General features: G+C 42.1%; 1 protein-coding gene across 2 annotated transcripts in view; it reads left to right on the top strand.

Moving 5' to 3' along the window:
* Window positions 1-2,129: 2,129 nt before the first annotated feature.
* Window positions 2,130-18,574, top strand: part of Ibtk (inhibitor of Bruton agammaglobulinemia tyrosine kinase) — a 58,441-nt gene continuing 41,996 nt past the window's right edge. For both annotated transcript variants that reach the window (XM_013032280.1, XM_013032279.1), the window contains exons 1-8: window positions 2,130-2,286; window positions 5,643-6,335; window positions 7,803-7,899; window positions 9,326-9,450; window positions 13,158-13,268; window positions 14,820-14,990; window positions 16,931-17,048; window positions 17,135-17,315. In XM_013032280.1, coding sequence (XP_012887734.1) covers window positions 6,015-6,335; window positions 7,803-7,899; window positions 9,326-9,450; window positions 13,158-13,268; window positions 14,820-14,990; window positions 16,931-17,048; window positions 17,135-17,315 — 1,124 coding nt within the window. In that variant the 5' untranslated portion in view covers window positions 2,130-2,286; window positions 5,643-6,014. The remainder of the gene's footprint in view (window positions 2,287-5,642; window positions 6,336-7,802; window positions 7,900-9,325; window positions 9,451-13,157; window positions 13,269-14,819; window positions 14,991-16,930; window positions 17,049-17,134; window positions 17,316-18,574) is intronic.

The raw sequence follows: 18,574 nt of genomic DNA, 5'->3' as shown, positions 1-18,574 counted from the left end.
ACAAAAATCATCCCAACTTTCTAAGCCATCCCTAGTTTTATTTCTTCAAGTATACTTTATAAATCCCAGGTATTTTTCCAAACTTTAAGCAAATAATATTTATTGTAATGTTCCAAAATGACAGAAAATAAAAGATTTGCTCATAATCTCACAGCACAGAATAAACCTTGTTATAGGTGTATTCCAAGCTGTACTAGTTCATGTGCATGTCTGGGCTGGGGCTTCAATTCGGCCTCAGCTCTCAGCCTTTTTTTTTTTTTTTTGCACATGGCTGGCACTCTACCATTTGAGCCCTGGGGTTTTAACTCAGGGCTTCCCTCCTCTCTCCTCCTGCCCCCATTTATTTCCCACTCAAGGTTGATACTCTATTGCTGAGCCACACTTCCAGTGTTGGTTTTTTTTTTTTTTGCTGGTGAACTGGAAATAAGAGTCTCTTGGATGTGATTGCCTGGACTGGCTTTGAACCGCAATCCTCATATTTCAGCCAGAGTAGCTAGGGTTACAGGTGAGCCACCTGTGCCTGGCTCTGGCATACTTGTGAAGCTTGCAATTTATTTCTTTTGCATTATGGCTATACATTCTTTTCAGGGCCTGACAACTGGCAAGTTTTAGATGAATAAATGACAACTCAGAATAACTGGGCTGTTAATAACTTCAAACAAATGTTTGGTCAGTGTTACTGTGTGCTAGGCACTTCGCTAAGTGCTATATCTTTCTTATTACAGTACATTTTAAACGCCCCCCCCCATATATTATTGTTCCCACTTCCCAAATGAGGAAATTGAGGCCCCAGAAAAGCGAATTAACTTGCCCTGATTCAAGAGACCAGTAAAAAAACATCTGGACACAATTCATTTATATTCTTATTGTCATTACTGGCTTCATGCATGCCTCTTTTCAACTTGTTTGTTCAGTTTTATACTAGTGTATGTGTGTGCGTGTTGGTTATGGGATTTGAATTCATGGCCAGGGGAACTATCCCTGAGCTTTTTAGCTCAAGGCTGGTGCTCTACCACTTGAACCCCAACTACACTTCCAGCTTTTTGCTGGTTAACTGGAGATAAAAGTCTCTCACAGACTTTCCTGCCCAGGCTGGCTCTGAATCGAGTTCCTCAGATGCTCAGCTTCCTGAGTGGCTAGGATTACAGGTGCCTGGCATGGATGGGGTTTCCTTGTGTCCAGGAAGGAGTAGGAAAGCAGAGACCCCCCGCCCCCGTGCTGGACAGAAGAGGGGCGCCGGCCTGGTCACCTCCCATCATCTCCTTTCCTCCCAGGCCAGGCAGCCGTGCAGCAGCTCGGGGTCAGCCGCGAAGGCTACAAAACGAGGGACGCCGCGGGACCGGCCCTCGGAGCGCCGGGAGGACGCGGGATCGGCGGAGGCGCCGCAGCCCACTCCAGTCTCCCGGGGGTGGCTCCCGAGCGCGGCACCGCCCTGCCCCGGGCCGGTGTTTACCGAGTGCCACCCGGGGCGGCGTCCCCGCTCGGTTCCCTTCCCCCTCTGCCCCCAGCAGCTTAAAAATGGCCCTTTGATTCCCGGGGAGACGGAGCGAACCCAGTGTGCCAGCCTGGCGCCTGGCACCGCGCGCCGTGACCCGGGCAGCGGCTGGTGGCGGGCACCGAGGCCACCGAGGGGGAGGCCGGGCGCACGCGCGAGCCCGGGGCGTGGGGTCCGCACGCGCTGAGAAACACCCGACCCGTGCTTCTCCGGGGACCCCACAGCCGAGCCGGGGGTGGGGGGGAAAGACGCGCGCGGGGGAGCCGGGCAGGAACGCGGCCCGGACCCCGGACACCGCGCCCGACCCCGGGCCCACGACCCCACGCGCCCTTCGCCCGCCCTAAGGCCCCAGTCATCTCTGAACCCTCCGACCCCCCGACATCCTGACCCCTGCCCTACCCTCGACCCCGTCCGTCCCCCACCCCCGCTCAGGCCCGGCGGGTCAAGTTCCTCTGGAGCGCCGGAGAATGGCTGGTGCTGCCACGCTAGGCATTGTGGGCAGGCGCCAACCAATCACCGAGAGGCACACACGAACCTCAGCCAATCACCGAGACGTATACAAGAGCGTCTGCCAATCAACGCGTGTGTTATTCCGGAGTACCGCCCCCGGCCTCCCCCTCTCTCTCCCGGCTCCCCTGTCCCGGCGCTCGCGGAGTCGGCGGCTCCACGTTGACGGCTTCGGACGGCCTGGCGCCCTTCGGCTTCGCGGTCGGCTACCACTGACGATGAGCTCCCGGACGGCCGCGTGCCCACTCCGCGGGGACCAGCGACGCCGCCTCATCTAGCGACTGGTGAGGGGGCTACCGCGGCCAGCGCGCGCAGGCGGCGGCCTCCCGCCAGCCCCTGGTGCGGGCGGGCTGCGGGCTCCCCGAGGGCGCGGGCCCGGAGGGGGCAGCGTCCGGCGGGGCCCAGGGCATCGCGCCCCTCCACGCGGGCCGCCCGCTGGCCTCTCCTCCGGACCTCCCTGCCCGGCCTCCCGCGTCCCCTCCGGGTGTCCCGGCCTCCCCTGCGCTGATGAATGGCGGGGCCCGGGGCCGGGTGACGTGGCGGCGGCCCGACACGCCCTCCTCGGAGGCCGTCCGCCCTCCCTCCCACGGGCCTGGGGCTCGGTACCCCTGTCCCCCCACCCTTAACCTAGCCCTTAGTTTTTCAAACTTTGAGCGCACTCGGGGTTCTGCGGGGAGGAGGTCGGGAGACCGGAGAGGGGCCGTTCGGTGGTGGTCAGCCGGCAGGTCGAAATGGTTTTCATCCAGATGGGAGCGACACTAGATAACCCCAGCAATTCCTGCTTTCCAAAGTCCGTAAAACTTGAGCGGTGGAGCCGGGTGCCCAGCGTCCTGCCCGTCTGTCATCCTACCTACTCAAGAGGCAGGCTGAGATCTGAGGATCGCAGTTGGAAGCCAGCCCGGGAAGGAAAGTCTCCCGAGGCTCTTAGCTTCAGTCAGCTACTAGCAAATCCGGAACTGAAGTGTGGCTCAAGTGGTAGAACACCATCCTTGAGAGGAAAACAAAAAACTAAGGGACAGTACACAGGGCACAGGCCCCGAGTTCAACCACCTGGATTGTACTCGCTTGCACGCGCGCGCGCGCACACACACACACACACACAAGTATGTGTTAGCCAGATATTAGGATATTTTTCAGGAAGCAGAGACTGAGCAATATATCTTATGCTTCGAATTAGAAATTTACTAGGTGGTACATGGGGTGGCCCACATCTGTAATTTCAGTTTCAGAAAGGAGGGTCAAGAGTTCAAGGCCAGACTAGGTTATTTAGTAAGATTACTTTTTCAAGAAACAAAGTACACTGAAAGAGTGTACAAGTGATTAGTGTATCTGCCCATAATTTACAGGCTTTCTCGATCATTTCCCTTTTTCTATTTTGATTTCCTTGAATTTTTGTCTTACAAACTGAAGTGTGGTAGGTAGGTGAAGATAGAAACTATAGGATTATATTGCAGATATTTACAAAAATTGAGTTGCACCGTTGAAGACAAATTTTAAAAATTTTAAGTTGTATGAAGAAATTATGAAGATCTAACGTGAAATTCTGTGTTGACTTACTGCATATTCCCCAAATCTAGGGCTATAAAATTCAGTAGATAATAAAAAAGCACAGTACTACTTGTTATTACAAAGGGTATAAAACCAGTTTTCTTTCTTAGTGCGATCTTTTTTTTTAAAACCATATTTAGGTATGCTTAGTCCCTATGATTTGGAGCAGTTTTCTCTTGTAAAACTAGGTACAGAACTGGTAAAGCATTGCACTGAAGCTTGTGACTCTCATATACAGACTATTTGAGAAAGCATTTGAAGAAAATACATCAATAAACCTAAATTACTAATTGCCTAAAATTGTGTTTGCATTTTAAAATCCATTTTTAAAGAACAATTAACTACCTACTATATTTTGTGAGAAGTCTGGGGTAATTTGTACCTCCCCTCAAGGAGGTAGGCAAGATACACACTTCTAAGGCATTACTGTCATTTCACAAATCAAGGATTTAAGGGGATTAGTTTTAGATTGTCATGGTTTATAGCTTTTGCATCCCAGTTCTTTTTTTGTGTATGCTGGCCCTAGGGCTTGAACTCAGGACCCAAGTGCAGTCCCTGAGCTTTTTTTGTTCAGGGCTGGTGGCTCTCCCATTTGAGCTACAGCTCCATGTCTGACTTTTTGGTGGTTAATTAGAGATAAGAGTCTCATGGACTTCCATGCCCAGGCTGGCTTCTGACTGATCCTCAGATCTCAGCCTGCTGAGTAGGTAGGATTACAGGCACAAGCCACCCGTGGCCAGGCTGCATTCCAGTTCTTATAACCAAAATTTTTCTCTGCTACAGTATATTACTTACTGGAAATTTCCTAACTGCATTTTGAGAGAGCAGTGAGATAATGCAGAGTAGGCAGGGCCTACAGAACTCCACCTGTGTGATTTTTGGATAGGCTGCTTGGTTCTGACCTCTTTTCTAGTGTCTTTCTTAGATGGCTTATTTAATAGCTGTGATGTATAATACCTAGGCATATTATAGATTAATGCTTATTTTCGTTGTTTTCTTCCACTTTAAAGGTACTGGGGGCTTGTACTTGCTAGGCAGGTGCTCTACCATTTGGGCCACTTCCTAGCCCTTTTTGCTTTTCAGATAGAACTTGGGTTTGTGTCTAGTGGGTCTGGAATTCAACCTCCCTAATTATCCTTCCTGAGGATCCCAGATGACAGGCACTCACGCCTCTGCTCCTAACATGGTTTGGTTGAGACTGGAGTCCTGTGAGCTGTTTTGCACAGGCTGGCCTTGAACATCATCTCTGCCTCTTTAGTAGATAGGGTTACGGATGTGAGCCACAGCACCTGACCCTCAAAGAAGACTTACAATAGGCACTATAAATGTGGAGCCAGGAGTGAGGATACATCTAGGGCAGGACGCAGATATGGGAATTATGAGCTTGAGGGGTAGACTTACGTGTTAATAGCTTCTAGGGGGATAGCTTGTAGAGCATAAAAATACAGAGAACGAAGGTTCTAGAAGCAAGAGAGATACAGATGTGGAGGTTAACCTTAACCACAAAGGGTATAAGGCAGGGTGAGGGTGACTGATGTTACTGCAGATACTGTACACAAAGGTGAAAAGTTGATAGCTTTTTTCAAGGTAAGAATTCAGGGCATTTAAATCTAGAGGTACTTTTATTGTCAAGTAAGCCTACCTTCTCTGTAGATTTATTATGGAAAGTTTTGATGAAGTGATCAAAAGATAATAAAGAAATTTCAGAAATAAAGATTTTTCAGGTCCTCTTAAAGGAAACACAGCGCTGGGAGTGGAGTTCAGTGCTGGTAAGCACAAGGCCCCGAGTTGAAATCCTAGTACTGCTCCCCCCTCCCACCACAAGACCCCTAAAGCACATCATGTACTCTAAGAGATGGAGTGAACATCTTAGGATTTGTTGAAAGGCAGCCTGTTTGTAGTGGAAGTTAGTTGGGAGGTGGTATGGGGAAGATGCATATACAGCCACCACAGACCAGTGCTGCCTCCTGAGCATTCATGATGTTTCAGTTCTGGGCTGTGTGGAGCCACGCACCCATAGATACCTAGAGTCTACAGTACTTGAGGAGAACGAGAGATTTGTATTTTCACTTTGTCTTTCTTCCTCTTCTAGGTCACCCTTGCAATTATGGAGATTTAAAAGGCTCAGAGGGTGTGGAGGGGGAGTTCCCCTCCTCACTCCCCCTTGGTGCTCCACTGCAGGAATAACTTACAAACTGTGGAATTGGTTTTTTTTTAATAAAGAACTTGTATTTGATATAAACTTTATACAACTATTTATAGGTTTTGATTTATGTGCCAAAAGGATCATACAGAGATATATAGTTTTATACTATTGTAAGAACTTAAATTATAATCCAAAGAGAGAAGTCATTTATTCTCTAGAATTCTTCCTAAATAGCACCTTTGTGCCCTCTTTTGCATTAAAAAAAAATCAGTCTTCCGTGACTGTTCTGAAGAAGTAGTCAGTGTACAGACAGTTAGGATGAATTCTCCCGTCCCTGACTGCACTGCTCGATGCCGGTCCTTGGAGCATGCTTTGGACATCCTTTCTGCTATAACAAAAGGGAGTGAAAACCAGATCAAGGCCTTTCTCTCCAGTCACTGTTACAATGCTGCGACTACCAAGGATGCCTTTGGCAGAAATGCCCTCCACCTTGCTTCCTCCTGTGGCAAGAAGGGTGTGTTGGATTGGCTTATGGAGAAAGGAGCAGACCCACTGGTGAGGGACAAGGAGTCCGGCTGGACCGCACTGCACCGAAGCATTTTTTATGGACATATTGATTGTGCTTGGTCTCTGTTGAAGGTAATGTCATTTTTAAAACTGGAAGCATGTTTAGTGCAGTGTATCTTTTTCTCAGTCTTTTTCGTATATCCCACTTTCTAAGCACGAGTTGTATTTGCTTTTACCATGCTTCATCTATCCTAGTATTGTAACTCATCTTTGGAACTGAAATTCTGTACATCCTTTTTATTTAAGCTTCTAGAAATGTAATGTCCAAGTGTATAGTATCTAGTGAATGATTCCTTTTTAAATTTAATCTTATTGTCAAGGTGATGTACAGAGTGGTTATATGTAAGGTAGTGAGTACATTTCTTGTCATATATTATTACCCCCTACCTCGTTTATCTCTGAATATTTCTGCTGAAGGGGTTGCCTTTCATGTGTCAGAGCTTCAGTTTGAAATGATTGTGATCTGGCCTGAATTTTAGTCCTTCCCTTCCTTTGGAATTTCATGTCCTTTTAATAGATTCTTAAGTCATTCTCAGCATCTTAGCTAGATAGATACCCCAGCAGTGGGTGACTTCTATTGTTGAAGTATTCCCACAAAAGCCTCTTCTACCCGCTTAGTATTCTCATGTTGGAAGGAGGCTGTCTGATTTGTTCAGTACATCTTTCTTTGGTCTTCCAACTCACCTGTCATGGGAAGGAGCACAGTGCTAGTTCTTCATTGAGGGCTTTCATGTTATAGATGACACCTGTTATCTATACGGTGTTTCAGGTATTGTGAATCAGCCCATATACTCGTAGAAAATTTAAGTGAACTTAGATTTGATAAAATTTCAAAGCTATAAAATCTTTAAGTGCCAAAGTACAGTACAATAAATATATACTGTCAGGTACTGATTACTAAACCTTAGAAGGTTAGACGCTCCTGACATGAAATCTTAGAAGAAATTTGTTGCTTATGAAAAGCTGTACTAATGATGCATATTTTATGTAATTTTCTCTGGCTCCTTTATTCCATGATGGGATGAATGGAATACAGGAACAAGCAAGGCAAAATATTTTCTTTTTTGGGGGGGGGACCAGTCGTGGGGCCTAAACTCTGGGCCTGGGCGCTGTACCTCAGCTCTTCAGCTCAAGGCTAGCGCTCTACCACTTGAGCCATAGCACCACTTCCGGCTTTTTTTCCTTTTTGCTTATGTGGTGCTGAGGAATCGAACCCAGGGCCTCATGCATGCAAGGCAAGTGCTCTACCACTGAGCCACCTTCCCAGCTCAAGACAAAATATTTTTGTTTCTTATTTGAATTATAGTGATAAATTCCTGCTGGGAGCCCATAGTCTATAATCCTGGCTATTCAGGAGGATGATATCTGAGTGAGCATCATGGTTCAAAGCCGGCCTGGCCAGAAAAGCCTATGCGAGTCTTTTTCTTATTTCAGTGGTTTTATTGGCCACATGACTTTGATATTTAAGAATAAGATATTAATTATAGTTAAATTGATAAAATACACTTTTCTCCCCTACCCTCTTTTTTTTTTTTAAAGCATGGTGTTAGTTTGTATATGCAAGATAAAGAAGGCCTGTCACCTTTGGATCTTCTAATGAAGGATAGACCAGCTCATGTAGTATTCAAGAATACTGGTAAGAAAAGTCCACCAATATATTATGTTCAGCTTAAAGAATTTTAATGAAATTTTATTCTATTTGAAATAGTAGGAGAGACTTATCTTTATGTTGAAAGAACTTCTATTTTGATATATGTTTATTTTGGTATTATATTCAGAAAAGTTTATTTTTTGTTTTTCAATTTCTATTTGTTTGTCTACAACAGTAAAAAACAGGTAGTTAGAATTGTAGCTATTATAATTAATGAACACCCAGAAAATAGTATCAGCATTTGAGGTAGATGGAGAAAAAGAGAAATAATTATGCCCACATATTAAAAAAAGTACTTATTTGTTTAGTATATATTGATAGCACAGGGAGTGGCATGGTGAAAATTCTGTAGATGCATATAGCATATTTTGAACAAGTTCATACACTCCCCTATATTCCTTTACCTCACTCTTCCAGATGTGTGGTATTACCCAGACCTTCCTTCCTCCCCCTGATTTTTCTTTTGTAGTACTAGAGTTTAGGTAGGTACTTTACCACTTGGGCCATGCCTTTAGCCCTTTGGGCTGGTTATTTTTTGAGATAGGGTTGCACTTAATCCCTTGGGTTTCACATAGCCAGCAATCTGCCTGTTCATGTTTCCTAGCCTAGGTGATTACAGGTTTGGTGTAGTACACCCAGCTTTTTTCAGTCGAGAGCAGGGGTCTCATTAACTTTTTGTCTTAGAAGACATAATCTTCTCCATCTCAGCCTTCCAGCTAGCTAGGATTATAGGCCTGGCCAGCCACCTGGATCTACCCACATATTTTAATTCCACTTATCTCCAAATTGTTTCTTCCCTTGGGTTTTAGAAATGGGAGTCGGCAGAAAAGAAGAGATTTACGTGGGGTACTGCATTGTTTGCATCTAAGTTAAGTAAGGATGCAGTCATTTTTATTTGTGTGTGGAATGCTATATTGCAGGTAACAGCCATATTCCATTTTAGGTCTTTATCAGCATTCAAGATGAAAATGAAAATTTATATAGCTTAAGTTTGATCTCAGTATAATAAGATCTTACCCAAATCATTGCTGTGATTTTTGCTCATCAAGAACAAGTTATTGAAAATATATTATGCATATTTATATGGAAATGAAGTTAATATAGCTGGTGGTCGTGTATTCACTTAGCAGTTAAGGTTCAATGGCTAAACAAGTAAAAATCCTTGATTGTTTACATTGTAGACAGGCTTTTTTTGAAAAAATTATTTGGGCTTTCTGATTTCTAGAATTTCCTAGAATTCTGTAATATATTGATAAATGAATACTTTAAAAGCTGTTGGCATGTTTCTGAGTACTGTAGTTATATTCTTGTCAGGAGGCAAGTTTTAGATAAACTGATAGGCAGTGTATGTCTAGAATTAAACTGGTATGTTTTGAAAATAGAGAAATCTAAAAATACATTTTCATGTTAGATCCTACAGATGTGTACACTTGGGGTGATAACACGAATTTCACGCTGGGTCATGGAAGTCAGAATAGCAAGCATCACCCAGAGCTGGTGGATTTCTTCTCCAGGACCGGGGTCCCCATCAAGCAGGTACCGCCGCCGCCCTATGTGCCAGACCACAGGAAGTGCTGCCTGTTGACACTGCAGCGGTGTATTTGGGCTTTGTGAACTGAACTGTTCTGAAAGTCCAATAACATATTTCAATGTAGAAATCTCTCAGAAACTTAGTAATTGTAGTTTTTAAAAAATGTTGTTAGCCTTATATTAGACTGTTCACAATACTCTATACAATGAAGAATTTGTGCAAGGAATAATAGAAATGAAAAAAAATGTACATATTTTAAGTGGGCAAATAATTTTATTTCTGTTTGAGAAAAACTAGTATTTCTGATTATCTGTAACCCGTTTCTTGGTTTTCTTTTCTCAGATATTCTGTAGATTTTTGTGCATTTGTGTAATTAAAATTCCTTTACATTAAAAAAATAGTATTTCTCCTATTTTCTTAAGCATGCTTGTGGAAGCTAATGTTACTTGTGATAAGTAAACCAGGTTCTTCAATGTAAGTAAGTGGATAGTTTTAACTGGTATGTTGGTCTTTGCAGTCTGCTGCTGGGTGATGTATTTTACTCCTGATTCTTCTGCTGTTGACATAGCTGCCCCTTAGCTGCTCTTGAACCAGAATGGGATCTTAGAGCTTTTTCTCTCTTCGCTTTTTGAATCAGTGTAGGACTGAAATGTACCAGCTCTCACCTAATGTTTCACATATTATGTCCAAATAACAGTTAGCTCAGGTTTTGAGATTAAATGGTCAGGTCTTACAACTACTTTTAACTCTCCATGTCTGATTTACCTAGGACAGTTCTGGTTTATCTAGATTTCCTTGTATAATTCAATAATTATAGGAAATATTGATAAATTATATGACTATATTGCTGTAGAATACTACACAATTTTAGTTTTTAAAAATCCATGATACAATGATAATCAGTAATTTTAAAAACATGAAAAAGAACAATTAAATTCTAGAGAATATTACATTTGAGAGGTTAGGAGCAGGAGGTTAGGAACAAAAATGGACTGGAGAATTACAGTATTGGCATAAAAACTAGGGATCTGTGATCTGTAAGCCATCTCAGCAGACCTACATGACACTCAGGGTGAGGGAAGACTTGTGATGGACAGGAGTCAGTCTGAAGTGGATGTGAGGGCAGGAGTGATGAGAGCCGGGAGGCAAATGCCCTGTGCTACAGTGCAGCGGGCAGGTGTTGCTCATGGAATGTATAGTTACATGTGTATTACTATATGTACCAGTGTTGCATTTCACTTATGTGTACAGACATGAGTCTGAGCTCCTCTCAGGATTCTTCTTAAATGATTATTAGCAACCATTAAGGAGTGACAAGAGTTAGGTCATGAGAAGGTTAGAACCAGATTTCCTGAACTTGTAAGGAGCAAGGATTTTTGTCCAAGGGTGAAGGAATAATGGCACGGTTAGGAAAGCCGAGTCTGATGATCTAAGGTGTGTGTTAAGAACTTCATAGCCCACGTGGCAACGTGATGGTGTGAGGGGTGGAGTAGTGCATGCCCTGGCCAGTACTGCCAAGTTGTATTATTTTATGAAGTGACAAACCAGAGGGGCTTTATTTACCTCAGAATGAGAGTGAAGCAGGTTTGATAGGTTTGAGAGAAGGAAAACCATACATTGTAGCCAGAAGACTAGAAGCAAGGTGAGAATATTTGCTGAGCACCAGGTAGATAGAGAGCCTTAGCAGAAGCTGGGCTTGGTACAGTAACCAGTTGCCTTGGTACAGAGATGGTCTTCAGAAAGTCAGAGGTTTTAAGTTTGGAAGACTTAAACTCTGGAAGCACTCACTGCTTGTTTTAAATACAATTCATTCTAATAATGAACAAAATTGAGCAAAATATATTCTTTTCGATTCATAAAGTGACTACCTAGGAAATTTATGTTGTAGTTGTAAATGGAGGTGTTTTATATTTTCTTTCAAGATACTTGCTAAATGAGCTAATGGCCTTTGCTTTTATTTATTTATTTATTTATTTTTGGGTCCAGTCGCGGGGCCTGAACTCTGGGCCTACGCGCTGTCCTTCAGCTTTTCAGCTCAAGCCTAGCGCCCTACCACTTGAGCCACAGCGCCACTCTGGCTTTTTTCTTTTTGCTTATGTGGTGCTGAAGAATCCAACCCAGGGCCTCATGCATGCAAGGCAAGTGCTCTACCACTGGGCCACCTTCCCAGCCCCTATTTTTATTTTTTGATAAACATTTATCGAACTCTCTAAAAGGTCTAAGGATATGTTTAAATATTTAGAGCTTATAATTCTTATAATTTTCTTTTCCAAAGAATCTTGACTATGGAAAGTATTTTAATATGTATATATATTTTTTCTTTTTCTTTTTTCTTTCTTTTGGTCAATCTTAGAGCTTGAACTTCGCACCTAGGTGCTGTCCCTGAGCTTTTGTGCTTAAGGCTATCGCTCTACCACTTGGAACCATAGTTCTATTTCTCAGTTTTTTTTAGTGGTTGATTGGAGATAGGAGTGTCATGGACTTCTGTGTCCCAGCTGGCTTTGAACCCTAATCCTCAGACCTCAGCTCCTGAGTAGCTAGGATTACAGTCATGAGCCACCAGTGCCCAGTCTTACTCATATTCTAATATCCGAAGTATAGTGGAAATAATTTTTAAAATGAGAAGGATTTTAAACTGTATCAAAGTAGTGTGAGACAATGAATTACCAGAAGCATTAATAGGAATCTGTGGCTGGGGTTAGGTTTGTAAGTAGAAGCACAATCATAAGTGGTATGGTTTCTTGTCACTGGCTTCTACCATTTTTTGTGTCTTTGTCCTGTGGTTATATGAGAAGGCAGGCAGAGCCCGGGAAATGAGGCAGATAAGAGAAAAGGAAGTGAGAAAGAGAAAAGCTTGAAAATAAATTGAAAATTGCTTAAAGTCAAAATATGGTATTGGAGATATAGTCGCTAAAACTAGATATATAGAAAGCATATACTGCCAGACACAGGTGGCTCACGCCTGTAATCCTAACTACTCAGGAGGCTAAGATCTGAGGATTGTGGTTCAAAGCCAGCCCAGGTAGGAAAGTCCCCTTGAGACTCTTATTTCCAATTAACCATGAGAAAAACTGGAAGTGGCGCTGTGGCTCAAAGTAGCAAAGCCCTAGGTTTAAGTGAAAGAGGTTAGGGACAGCACGCAGGCCCTAAATTCAACCTCCATGGCCAACCAAAAAAAGCAAAAAAGCACATACTATCCTTTCACTGTGTTATCAGTGACATGATGATGATGATGATTTGCTGGTCCTAGGGCTTTGAACCTCAGTCCTCAGATCTCAGCCTCCTAAGTAGCTAGGATTATAGGTGTCAGCCACTGGTGCCCAGCAGAATTATTATTTAAAAAAGATACTGTAGGTCTTTCTACTTTGTTAATAACATATTACTATTTGGTAATCTTATTCTTTTTGCACTCTGCTCTGTTTTTGCTCCTTGGTATTTCATTAAATTGGAAAATGAGGGACACTTTAAAGATTTAAACTTAATGTGTTCCGAAGGTAAAGTACTTCATTCTGTGTCAATATCAGTGTTTGTAGGCATAACTTAAAAGATACATATGTGTGTATATGTAATTCTTACTACAGGAAAGTTGTAATAATAGTACAGTGAATTGTCTTATACCCATTGTTTCGCTTAGACAATTAGTGATATTCATTTTTATAAAACAAAGAAGTTTTGTTCCTAGAAGCTTAATCGCATTCTCGTTTACCCATAGGTGGTGCTCTGTAAATTTCATTCGGTGTTTCTGTCTCAGAAAGGCCAAGTGTACACCTGCGGCCATGGTCCTGGAGGACGGTTGGGCCATGGAGATGAGCAAACATGCCTGGTAATTGAAATGCCATTCATGGGTCAGGTAGCTTCAGCAAAGCTTTCACAATCTGAGAGCTTCAGTTAATTAGAAAGTTTTCCCCAACTAACAGGAGAATAATGCACCAATTGGTAGTATATTAAACACATCAATTTCCTGGTATGTAATGTTTAAGGATTTAGCTATAAAGCTAGTGTCAAAGGAATACATTTCATGTGTAGTGAATACTGAGTCAGAAAAGTATATAAACGAGCTTTGCAGTTTTTTGCTTTTTGTTTTTTTCTTTTTGCAGGTCCTAGGGCTTGAGCTTAGGGCCTGGGTGCTTTCTCTGAGCTTCTTTTGCTTACGGTTAGTGCTCTGCTACTCTGAGCCACAGTGTGCCATTTCTGGCTTTTTCCAAGTAGTTTATTAGAGGTAGAAGTCTCATGGCCTTTCCTGCCTGGGCTGGCTTCAAACTGCAGTCCTCAGAGCTCATCCTGAGTAGCTAAGAGCATTTACAAGCATGAGTCACCTGCATCCAATTCAGGTTAATTTTTCACTAAAGTATCTATGGTCTAAAAATTGTGACAGTATTTTTAGTTTTTCTTTTTGTTTGTTTTTTGTTGGTCGTGGGGCCTGAACTCTGGGCCTGGGTGCTGTCCCTCAGCTCTTCAGCTCAAGGCTAGTGCTGTACTACTTGAGCCACAGTGCCACTTCGAGCTTTTTCTGCTTATGTGGTGCTGAGGAATTGAACCCAGGGCCTCATGCATGCAAGGCAAGCACTCTACCACTGAGCCACCTTCCCAGCCCTTGACACAGTATTTTTATTACATACTTATAAAACTAATTTTTATTATACTGAAACTTTGTTAATGGTAATTAGAAGAAGCCTAATTAATTATGTATCAGAAAATCCAAACACTAGGTTATTTTGGGGGGTGGACACCTAGTATATTTATCATCTATCAAAGGCTGTTTTAAAAGGGGACAAAGTTACAATAATAGATTAGTTACACACATTGTTTATGCTTATTATGTATTATTGCCTTCTGTCTGTCAGTAGTCTGGTGAAGTATAAGTGTGTAAGCATTATCTTCATTTTACACATGGTGAGGATGCTGACTGTTTTCAGATAAGGAAAATGTACAGAGAAGTTAAAAATTTGACTGGGATCAAATAGCTTACCTAAGTAGCTGAAATAAATATTGAACCTGAGGCAGATGATTAAAGAAATGTGATATTACATTTTTCAGTTACTCACTGAAGGACATGCGTGTATTCTCATCACTTTTCCCCCTTCTCCCTCTGTCAGCATGACACTCTCAGTAGTCACAGCATATAGTTACTATATGGTAAGGGCTTGGATAGCATTTTAATTAATCCATTGCATTTCCTACAGGCCTTATATCTGTTTTGTTCATAAATCAAATGTCCATATCACTTTAAAGTTATCTGCCCTTTGCTGAACTGTAGTTTATTTATAATACAGCCATATATCTCCATACCTTTTTGCATGTAACATATCCTATCTACATTTTATGAAAGTGTGTAATGCAAACACATGGTAGTAAAGTCAATTTTATTTTTCAGGTTCCCAGGCTTGTGGAAGGACTGAGTGGGCATAATTGTGCCCAGGTGGCGGCTGCCAAGGATCATACTGTTGTATTAACTGAAGACGGCTGTGTTTATACATTTGGCCTAAATATTTTTCATCAACTAGGAATTATTCCTCCACCTTCCAGTTGTAATGTGCCCAGACAGGTAAACCCTCTTTTATCATCAGGGGATTATTTACTCTAAACCTTATGTGGACAAAACAAGTGACTGACTGAGGAACTGTTTTACTTAGCTAAATTTCAGTGATATATACTTTTCATATTTTTTGGTAGGAGAAATAAAATATAGTATAAACTGGCATTTGTTTGGAGTAAGAAGGAGAGCAGGTGGGAAATTAGGTACCAGCCTACCCAGGATTCAACTTTAAAGCATTCATAAACCGAGGGAAAACCTGATTTCACCTTTTTTCTTTATTACTGGTATTGGAGAGTAAACCCAGTGCTTCCCAAATGCGAGGAAATACTACCAACAATTTTTTGATCTTCCTTAAAAAAGAAATAAGGAAGTGGATTGGTGGCTCAAACTGGTAGAGGACTAGCCTTATGCAAGAAGATCCCAGGGCCAGCTCCCAGGCCCTGAGTTGAAGGCCCACAGCTGAGAAAACAAAGGACCTGTGTGCAACTATTTAAAACTTAGAAAGAAGAAACTTAACCAGTATTACCTGTGCCTGTGCAGGTGAGGCACAGGGAAACCAATTTTATTTGCTTCATTAAATTTGCCTCTGTATAAATGTCATACCAGGTAAGTTGATATGAAGAGACTTGGTTTCACCATTCTTGGTTCTGCTTTCCCTCTGCTGGCCACACAAGGTGTCTCAGCTTCCAGAGGTCTTATACATAGAATTAATAGTATATTAGAGCTTAATTTTAAAAATTACCACACATGAGAAAAGTGTTTTTAGTTCACAAAGCTCTTCAACTTAGATAGTCCTCCTATTATTAGATAAACATTTATATTAGATGTTTAACCCACTTACTTTGGAGTCAGTGGGATTATTTTGGAATCTCTCCAATCTCGTACTTTCTTAAAATTAATTAATTGATTAACTAATTTTTTTTTTTTTGGGTCCGGTTGTGGGGCCTGAACTCTGGGCCTGGGCGCTGTCCCTCAGCTCTTCAGCTCAAGGCTAGCGCTCTACCACTTGAGCCACAGCGCCACTTCCGGCTTTTCTTTCTTTTTTTTGCTTATATGGTGCTGAGGAATCGAACCCAGGGCCTTGAGCATGCAAGGCAAGCGCTCTACCACTGAACCACCTTCTCAGCCCTTGATTAACTAATTTTGTACCAGTAATGGGGCTTGAACTCAGGGCCTGGCACTCTTGCTTGGCTTTTTTGCTCAAGGATGGACCCACTTGAGCCATGCTCTACTTGTGGTTCTGATAATTCCTTTAGAAGATACACATTCTCCAAGAATCTGTAATTTGAGGATATTTAATCATTTTGTAGACTTCTTTAGGAATGGCAAATAGGTGTTAGTCGCATTTTTATTCTCATTATATAGCTACCTTGGAGTCCTGTCTAGTGTTGTTTACTTGAGGCAGTTTAGATTCCCGGGGCCACTAGACAGTGTCTGGAGATCGTTTTAGTTGTGAAAACAGAGTGGAATGATAGGGCTGTGGCCAGTGGCCAGGTAGAGTCCAGGTATGCTGCTTAGCATCCTATAGCACTGAAGGTATTCCATCATACTAAAGAAGCTGTCTTGAAATGTCACTGATGTGACTTGTTAAATCCAGAATATGTCAAATTAAAATGTACTGTATTTCCTGAAAACATCTGTTTCATGTGTTGCAAAAGAAACAAAATAACCCAGGGTACAAGGCTTTGGTTTTTATAGCAGGCCAGTTTAATGGTCTGTGTTAAAACTGCTGACTGAAAGTGGCTGCCCCAGGATATGTTGTGTTGTGAAAGGGGTTCGGGTGTCAGGGTGAGTGTGGGCAACTGGTAGCAGTGACTGCATTAGTACTCGGGAAGGTGGAGGTAGCATCTTTACCAAATTCTTGTTACCCTTGATATTGTATCTTTGAAAAAATGGTACTTGGTGACACACATATAATCAATTGCAGTCTTATTTGTCTATTTAAATAGATGCAGGCAAAATATCTGAAAGGAAGGACAATTGTTGGTGTCGCAGCCGGCCGGTTTCATACGGTACTGTGGACCAGAGAGGCAGTTTATACCATGGGACTCAATGGTGGACAGCTGGGTAAGAATCTTTCAGGCCAGTGTCTACAAAATAAATTGGCCTGAAAACAGTTATTTTCTGACTTACTTCTTTGTGTAATGTTTTAGGTTATCTTCTAGATCCTAATGGAGAAAAGTGTGTGACCGCCCCCCGCCAAGTCTCTGCCCTTCACCATAAGGACATCAGCCTGTCTTTGGTGGCAGCAGGTGACGGGGCAACAGTATGTGTCACCACCAGGGGAGACATTTACTTACTTGCGGACTACCAGTGCAAGAAGATGGCGTCCAAGTATGTGTCTACTCTTCCAGCAGGCATCTGAGTGCCAGCTAGGCTGTGCTTTGTAAATGATAAGTGAAAAAAATTGAAAAGGAAGAAAGTCAGGAATCTTTGTCTCAGATGATTTTTGTCTTTTGGCAAGGATCCAGTGAATATAAGATTTCTTTGTAAGTTATAAAACAGTATTCCTGAGATATAGTTAACTTTTGGTTAAATAGTACCTAAAACATAGTTAAATGTCTTTTTTTTTTAAGTATCTGGCTCACCAGACCTTTTTTTTTTTAAGTATCTGGCACACTGTACTAGAATAATCATAATTCTTGGTTTGTGACAGTTCTCATTGGTTCATCTGTAGCCTTTTACGTACTATCCACTATTTTAAAGAAGTAATTGTATATGGTCACAGTTGTGTATCATAAGACCCTGCTCAGATCCAGTGTTTATATCTAACTGGTGCATGTTTTATCTATATACTTGTGTAGGCTGTTGTTACCTGAAAGCATCTTACTGTGGTATGCAGTAAACTCATAGTTGATTGGGTAGTCAAAAAGTTTGAAAAAGAAATCATGAAATTGTAGGTATGTATAGGTCTGCCAATTTTTAGTTCACTGTCTTTAGCTTATAAGCCATACTCAAAATGTTTCACCTGTGCTTGACAGACAAATAATGTAAGGAACAAGTACTTAAAGGTAATTTGTGATGAATCCTGTATTTTTAATGGATTTCAGTCTTCTGTAGTGGATTGATCCACATTTCATTTACTGCAGTGTTTTGCTATTGTATTGTAAATATATCATTCTAAAGTTTGATTTTTATAGAAAAAAGTTTCCTTTTTCAGACCAATATTTGATTATATTACTCAGTTACCATAATAAAAGAACAGAAATAAACCTTCGTACAAATAGAACTCATTATTGAAAGAGAATGGTTGTCGGAAAGAATTCTAGGGAGCAGCATCTAACTTTTAAAGCAATTAGTGATGTAAATTTGAGGTGAGCGCCAGTGGCTTATTCCTGCAATCCTAGCTACTCAGGAAACTGAGATCTGAGGAATGCAGTTCAAAGCCAGCCCAGGCAGGAAAGTCCATGAGAATTTTATCGCCAATTAACCACCTGAAAACTGGAAGTGGCACTGTGGCTTAAAGTGGTAGAGTGCTAGTCTAGCCTTGAGCAAAAGAGCTCAGGGACAGTACCCAGGCCCAGAGTTCAAGCCCCACAATTGACACACACACACACAAAAATTAAATGCAATTATGTTTTGTGTGTGCAAAA

Source organism: Dipodomys ordii, unplaced genomic scaffold, assembly GCF_000151885.1.
Source record: "Dipodomys ordii isolate 6190 unplaced genomic scaffold, Dord_2.0 Scaffold152, whole genome shotgun sequence".
Classification (NCBI taxonomy): Eukaryota; Metazoa; Chordata; class Mammalia; order Rodentia; family Heteromyidae; genus Dipodomys; species Dipodomys ordii.
Note: the sequence above shows the minus strand (reverse complement) of the source record. Positions and strands in the feature narration are given on the sequence as shown.